General features: G+C 43.9%; 1 protein-coding gene across 1 annotated transcript in view; it reads right to left on the reverse strand.

Moving 5' to 3' along the window:
* The window catches only part of ARL5C (ADP ribosylation factor like GTPase 5C), a 24,737-nt gene extending 17,440 nt beyond the window's left edge, over nt 1-7,297 (reverse strand). The window contains exon 1 of the mRNA XM_015408511.1: nt 7,217-7,297. Within this exon, the coding sequence (XP_015263997.1) occupies nt 7,217-7,262 (46 nt within the window). The 5' untranslated portion in view covers nt 7,263-7,297. The remainder of the gene's footprint in view (nt 1-7,216) is intronic.
* Nucleotides 7,298-8,384: the final 1,087 nt, after the last annotated feature.

Consider the following 8,384-nt stretch of genomic DNA (forward strand, 5'->3'; position numbering starts at 1 on the left):
GGCATGACTAAACACCAAGGTGCACGGAACGCTGTTACCTTCCCACCGAAGTGGTACCTATTTACCTACTTGCAATTTCTTGCTTTCGAACTGCTAGGTTGGCAGGAGCTAGAACTAGAGACGGGAGCTCACTCCGTCATGCGGCACCCGGGTCTTGAACTGCTGAACTACTGACCTTCCACAGCCTGCAGTTCAGCGTCTTAACCACTTGAGCCACCGCAGCTTATTATTACTTTTTATTTATTAATTAATTTTTTTAATTTATATCCCACCCTCCCCACATGCAGGCTCAGGGTGGGTCACCTCCATTTCAATACAATATGATACAATTCAGTTAAAAACAACTTTAAAACAATAATTTAAAACAGTATAGAATCATTACTATCATTATTATTATTTAATTTATACCCCGTCCTATCCCACGAGTGAAGATTTAAGACTATGCAAAGTATTAAATCATTCCTATACACTGAGGATGAGCAAATGCTGAGATACCATTTAAATACTGAGACCCGGATAGCCCAGGCTAGCCCCATCTCTTCAGATTTTGGAAGCTAAGCAGGGTCAGCCCAGGCTAGTATTTGGATGGGAGACCCCAAGGAATACCCTCTTCAGATTTTGGAAGCTAAGCAGGGTCAGCCTTGACTAGTATTTGGAAGGGCCACCTCCAAGGAATACCAGTTTTTATTGTGGGTTGTGTTTGGGGTTTTTTGCCTGCTCTCATAAGCTGGCAAAAGAGGTTCCTAATAGTTCAGGTGCTCTTTACATTTCAGGACCTTGTAGTTCCATTTGTAACAAAAAATAAACATTTAAAAAGTAAACTCGATGCGTTATTATTTTCTGAATAATCTGTACTTTTAATATATCAAACATGATACTTTTATGCCAAGCCAATTTATGCACACTGCATTTTATGTTCCCAAAGTAACAAAGTTACTTTCAATCTGTAAAGAGTACTAATACCACATTTTTTCAATTTTTCCAAAAATTTCTGTTTTTTTCTCCTGACAAAATGCCAGACAAACTTAGGATCTCCTGGCTATACCACACACAATGCCATACAATGATAGTAACAACAAACAACAACTGAGAAAATACTGAAGATACAATTCTCAAATGCTAGAGAAAGATGCATTTCTGTCCCTAGGGAGCACTGCAGTTGTCACAAGAAAAAGGTTTCGGTTTCCTTTTTCTTTGGAGGATTCCTCTTGTTGGTATAGTTGGTGGATCTGTTTCTGTCCTCTCAACTAGGCCTCAAAAGACTGCTAGAAAGTACGACAGAACAACCAAAGAAATTGAAACTGATAGCAAGAAATGAGTGCTTTTATGTCTGTTCATACTATGTTGGAGCAGGAGGATTAGTAGAGATAAAATAAAGTTTTTAGTTTGGTTATGTTGATTGTTTCTTCAGTTTTTATTGTGGGTTGTGTTGGGGGTTTTTTGCCTGCTCTCATAAGATGGCAAAAGAGGTTCCTAATGGTTCAGGTGCTCTTTACATTTCAGAACCTTGTAGTTCCATTTGTAACAAAAAATAAACATTTAAAAAGTAAACTCGATGCGTTATTATTTTCTGAATAATCTGTACTTTTAATATATCAAACATGATACTTTTATGCCAAGCCAATTTATGCACACTGCATTTTATGTTCCCAAAGTAACAAAGTTACTTTCAATCTGTAAAGAGTACTAATACCACATTTTTTCAATTTTTCCAAAAATTTCTGTTTTTTTCTCCTGACAAAAAATGTTTTCACCCCATGGCTTCAAAAATTCTGGAAATTTTACATCTCTAGCTAGGGTTAAGACCACTGGGCCTAGCTCTGAAGGTTCAAATACTGAATTACTGGAGGTGGGCATTTGTCCCTCCTATGTTGTAACACAAGCATTTTAGCAACAGTAAGTGCACAGAGGTTCCATGTTTCGTCAGCCATCACTTAGCCTCTTTAAAGTACATAAGCATCCACAAAGATCAATGAACACTCTAACCCCAAATTGATAGGAGTATATGACTTCCTGCCAAAAAAGACTGAATGAAGAGACACGCCCAAGGTAAAGGTAAAGGTTCCCTTGCTCGAAAGCCAGTCGAGTCCGACTCTAGGCTTGCGGGGCTCATCTCCGTTTAAAGCCGAAGAACCAGCGCTGTCCGAAGATGTTGCCGTGGTCATGTGGCTGGCATGACTTAACACAAAGGCGCAAGGAACGCCTTCCCACCCAAAATGTAACGATTTAAATTTCTTGCTTTCGAACTGCTAGGTTGGCGGGAGCTGGAACTAGAGACGGGAGCTCACTCCGTCATGTGGCAACTCGGGTCTCGAACTGCTGAACTACTGACCTTCCACAGCCTGCAGTTCAGCGTCTTAACCACTGTTAAGTTACAGCTCCCAGAATCAGACATTTCACTGTCTTTTACTGAAAAGAGGTTGCCGGTTCAAATCTTGTCTCAGCCACTAGGGGTGTGCATCTGGCTAAATCTGAGCTGAAAAAATATCCAAAAAGTAATTTATTGGTATTTTCCAGATATTCTTCCAGCTGGATATAGATTGGGGCTGAATCTCGACTATCCAAAATGGCTAAGCCCCAAACATTCCAAAAATATTCGTGATTTTTCAGGACCACCAGATAGTTTAAGTTAAAGGGTTTTTTTAAGGGATCACAGTCCCTTTAAACACCTTCCAGGTGAACTTGCTGCTTGGAGAAGGTGTTTAAAGGGACTGCGAGCTTTTTAAATGCCTTTGGAGTTCCCTCACAGCTTTGAGAAGGCATCTAAAGGGACCACGAACCCTTTAAACACCTTACCAGCAGCTATTCAGCAAATTTGGTGCCTCTACTTCAAAAAAAGCCCCCCCCCAGCCCCAGATGCCCTTGAATCGATTCTCCATTACCCAATGGGAACCACTGAGGATAATTGTCCATAGAACATAATGGAGCTCCCCAAAATCGGGATTCCCAAATATTTACTGAATCCGAATACCGTACCAGTATTGGGATTTGGGAGTACTGGGTTCAATTTACCCAAATCCAAAAAATGCCAATTTTTTTTTTTGCACACCCCTATCAGCCACCCGTTCACTAGGATTCCAGATGGGAGGGGAGAATGTGGCCCAAGCATATCTGCAAGGAGGACAACAGCTGCGTCTGCACATCCCCACCCTGGCTGTGCTCACTGCTGCCACCCCCCTCCCTGATCCTCCCCCCATTTCCCTCTGCTGGGTACATGCAAAAGCACAGCGCAAGAGCAGTTGTGGGGAGGAAATGTGGGCGGAGGTTTACTTTTGCCACTACGCCACTCTGCTTAACTGGGAAAGGAAAAAAGTCCCTTAAAGGGCTGAAAGAAAGGGGGAGGAAATGTGGGCAGAGGATATAGATGGATGTTCTGTCTGCAGCCATCCAACAGCTGCCCCTTTGAGCCTGCTCAAAAGGATCCAGGCAAACTGGGCCAGATGGGGCATGATGTCATCCCAAGCTCCCAAATTCTCCAGGGGCTTCTTGCAGCCCTTGCAGAAAAAGAAATCTCCATGATGAACCGTCCCATGTTCACTTGGCTCTCATCTGCAATACAGGGATGATAGTGGCCTGCCTTCTAAGGCTGTTGTTAAGGGTTACCGTGAAGTTCTTTGAGCTGAAGGTGCTCTGCAGACGCTAAGTCGTGTTATTTTCTTCCATCCAATTTTACAAACCAATACAGAAACCAACATAGAAACAGCCCAAGCCTTTAAAGGCCTTTCTATCTGTCAGCAAAAATCAGATAAAAACAGAATATCATTTCCCTTGCATGCCAGCCTCGGACACTGTAAACTGAGCCCACAGAGGAATTTGCAAAACAAACAACTTGTGGCAGAGGTTGAGGGCTGAGGTTCCTACAAACCATTAAAAAAAAAACTGTGAAGTTTTCGCTCATGAGAAGTCTCAGGAAAAGCCTATTTTAAATTGCAGGACCAATGTCACAATGCCCTTATTCTATGGTGGTAGTCAGATCAGGCAGTAACTGCTTTTCAGTGTAAAGAACCCCCCCAGCCCCCCCTGCAGCTCCCTCTCTACAAAACCCCCCCCCCAAAACAACTTGGCAAGCTTCATCAGATGAAAAGATTTTTTAAAATTGCATTGTATAGAAGGAAGGAAGTCCTATTTAAAAAGTAAAGAAACACAATGGAAGATTTTTTTTCTCCCAGATGCCAGAAACAAATCCTAGTCAACCTCACACAATTGGCTACATCAGCCACTCTCTCAGGTTCCAGACATCAGAAGTGGTATGTATGCTTGTTTTGGGGGGAGAAAGACTCCACACTGCTTCTGATGAGGGTCTTTTGGGGAAGAAACGCTGGTTTATGAAAGATTGCCTGTTAATTCGTGCACATCTAGTTTCTTTTTTCAAGTGCAAGAGTTTGAGTGCTTGTCAAAGGCGCTGACACACCAATTCATGTGCAAATACTTGCTGGCAAGATCACAACAGAGCAGTGCAAACCATAATTTGTGCAGGTACAATGTCCTGAGTCACAGAACTGTGGCAACAGCAGTGACCAGCCTCCATGGCACAGCGTTGTCTCATAAACAATGACTAATGCATAAGCTCGGGACACATGGGAACTCCTGTTGGGCAACACGGGGTTACACATGCCCTTCTCACACATTAAGCTTTTTCACAACCAGTACAACCTTTCTCTGTGCACACATGTCTCCACATGCCCGCTGCTTTCACAGGATTAGGACAAACGTGTGTTAAAGGCGTGAATGGGCACATCTCTGTGTTAGATTACTGGCACACACATGAGTGTAGGATTGAGAACACGTGGCATAAAGTGTACCCGTATGTGTATTGTTCTGTATATTCCCATAAGTGTCTTGGGAATCTCAGGAGAAAGGCAGACACAACAATATACCTAACATAGTGCAGGGGTTACAGTATCAGACTAGGATCTGGGAGACCCAGGTTCGAATCTCCACTCTAACATGGAAGTTTGTAGAGTGATCTTAGGTTAGGCAGAGAGTGTGTGACTGGACCATCTCACAGGGTTCTTGTGAGGATAAAATGGAGGAAAATTTTGATAGCAGCCAAGGGCTTGATCATGACTAAATGGAAGAATAAAGAAACACCAACACTCTATGGTACAAGAACCTTTGGTACTACTTTATAACGGGGGGGAGAGGTGGGGGATTCAGACCAGTTATTGACTATGGAGAATCCACAGTATCAATCTAAATTTCTAGAATAGATTCCCTTTCTGAAGTATGTGACCAATAGGAATAATCTGGACGTGGCAATTCCAACCAACTAGAGTTTCATAGCCTTATTTTAAGAGTATGCCTATTTCAATGTGTAGTGTTAACACTTGGACTAGGGCAGCAGACAGAATCATATGGTGAAGCCACCATCTTTATTACTTAAATTGTTAAATAGCCACTCATAATGTTTGCACTCAACCTTCTTGTGTAATACATTTATATTCTTGTTAACGTATCATGTACTTGCTGCTTAGAATTTTCTGGAAAAAATGTTAAAATAGAAAGTTTTTTTAAAAAATGGAGGAAAGGTGAACAATGTAAGCTGCTTTGTGTCCCCAGTTAGGGGAAAAGACAGGGTGGCAATGCAATAACTGTTTTAAATAGGTAAATACACATGGGCATGTGTATGCTACTTGTGAAAAAGTGCAAACTTGGGAGAACACTTCCCACATGTGTGCATTTATGTTGCCTGTGTGTATGCGTATATACATATCTGAGAGCGATCGTAGGACTCCGTGTGTACAGTATCCAACACACATACAGGTGTTTTTGGCTTCATCCTTCCACCCATGGTCTTTTTGAAGGCCTCCAGCCTGGGCTGTTTTGTTTAGGAGATCAAGGAATGGAAAATAATTCTTACAACCCCCATCTAAACCCCTAACAGAGCCTCTGCACCCCTCCCCCCCATACATAGCGTGACTTCACTTCAGACCAAAACAAACCAGCTGAAGATGCCAAATATTCTAAAATGTCTGTCCTCCAGACCCACTGCTGTTTGCTACAATAGCAATCTGCACTCAGGAGACCAAGAGAAGACTGATTTCTTCTACCCCCTCGAGTTAAGATCTCAATCTGACTCGGCTTTTGTTCACAGCCCTTAGAACAAAACTGTCTCCAGTCTCCTGTTGCAGATTCCAGCCCCGCAACAGGCACACACCCCATTCGGCCCGCCCCCCGATTCCGCCTTTTGTTCTTGCCAGACAGTCCCAAATTAACCCGACTCCCAGAACAACTTCCAACGTCAACACACTCCCTGCCCTAAGGATGCGCTCCTCTGCGGCGGGGAGCAGACTCAGGTTCTGCTCCTAGAACAAAGCCAACGAGGAATGCGCAAAGCACTTTTCGAAAGGGCTACTTGGGAGTGGAACGCCGGCTCACAGAAGTGCTCCCCTCCCTCTATTTCCCCATCCCCACGTGCAAACACAGCAGCGTCTCCCCACAGACTCACAATCCACACATCACAGAGAGAAGACACATCCTCACACCCACAAGCTGGCCTGAAACAGCCACTCCCGCACAAAAGCCATTCCTCCCCCGGCCTGCAGAAAAGGTCAACACACACACACACCCGTGTCACCCTCCCATATGGCATTTAGTTCCTTGAAAGGAGAAGAGGGGAGAGTGAACAGGGGGGAAAAGGGGAAAACGAGGGGTGAAGGGGGGGGGGGAATCTCCCAGTAGAAATGCAAACTTGGGAAAGGAAATCTCCAAAGAAAAGAACGCAAAGAGAAAAGGGAAACTGGGCCGACGAAGACCCCTGGCTGTCCGAGGAGTTCTGGAGAAATCGCAAGGTCGCTTGCTCTTCGGAGGTACTGCGGTTGCTGCCAGGGTGAGGAAGGCAAAAATAAGGGGGAAGCGACACGGGGGGAGGAAGTTTGTGTGCGCAAGTAACTGGAGGGGAAAAGTTAAAAGAAATATTCCAAAGGGGGGACGAAGCAGCAAACCAGAAGCCCCGAAAGGCGAGAAAATAGAAGAAAAGAGGACTGAAAGAGAAAACAGAAGTAGAGGGGAAAACGAATCCAAAGATGAAAGGGAGGAGAAAACCGTGCCCAGTCGCATTTGAAAGGGGGGAAAAGGAAAACATGCAAAGTCGAACCAAAAGATGGAACGACCAAAGAAAGTCGAAGGAGGTGAAATTCCGGAGCGGCAAACAGAAGTGCCCACGGGGAGCAGCCTGGGCAAGAATAACAGAAAGCAGGAGGAGAGAGGCGCCTACCTCGGCTTCCGAAAATGCTCAAGAGCTTGGCAAAAACCTGCCCCATTACGAGACCCGCCGACTTCTACGGCCGACCGCCTCCCCGCCCCCTTTATAAACTCCGCGGCTGACGCGCAGGACTCGAAGCCCCGCCTACCCGCTAAACCTCTGGAGGGATTTTCCAGGTGGGAGAATTCTGGCTCGTAATCGATGGATGGGTGCCCCAGTCCAGAGTGGGGAATTCCTCTTTCCAGCCCATGATGTATACGAATGGAGGGAAGGGAGGGGGGAGAGCCTCCTGAAATCTTTTCTGGTGGTTAGAGTGCAGGATTAAGACCCGGGTTCCAATTCCTGCTTGCCCTAGAATTTGTGTTTACTTATTCTATTAAGATTATGTATGCCCTGCCTTTTCTTTTCGGTGGCCTTGGGCCACTCATTCTCTCTCAGCCTAACCTACCTTTAAAGGGTTGTTATGAGGATAAAATGGAGGAGTTAATTGTGCCCCCAGTTCAAACCCTGTGTCCCCCAGGAGGGTGGGATAAGAAATTGTTCAATAAATTTCTACTATGGCCTGTACAGTGTGGTGTTTTATAGAGGGCAGGGTGGTGTTTTCATGCTCAGATAAATACTAAACAATAAAAGTTAGACAAATTTCATTTTTGGATCCATTTCAATCTTTATTCAGGAATGATGGTTATTAATAAAGAAGCTTTCATGTGGGCTTGTCAAAATTGTAACATGTGAGGAGGCAGGAGACCCAGGCCTGAATCCTCACTCTGCTGTGTAGCGCAACAAAGTGATGCTTGTGGAGACGCAATAACTTGAATTGCTTTGTTTATTGTATGTGTTCTGTTGTTTTTATTGCACTGTTTTAATATTTTGTAATCTGCCTTGAGTCTCCGTGTGAAAAGTATACTACAAATAAATACATGTTCTTGTTGTGGTTCAGTCACACAGTCGAGTCCCCATGGACTACATCACCTATATATATAATTTATATATTATAAAATATTTGATTATATTTTGAAATATGTTCTGCTCTTTTTTTTTTTAAATACCTGCATTCCTCAAGAACTCCAAGAGGCATGCAGGGGTTTTCTTCCCTCCATTTTATCCTTTGTGATAGAGGTTGGGCAGAGAGAAAGTGATTGGTCCAGAATCATTTGGTGAGGACCCAAAGTGAGTCACA

This window comes from Gekko japonicus, unplaced genomic scaffold (assembly GCF_001447785.1).
Source record: "Gekko japonicus isolate JY-2015 unplaced genomic scaffold, Gekko_japonicus_V1.1 scaffold1039, whole genome shotgun sequence".
Classification (NCBI taxonomy): domain Eukaryota; kingdom Metazoa; phylum Chordata; class Lepidosauria; order Squamata; family Gekkonidae; genus Gekko; species Gekko japonicus.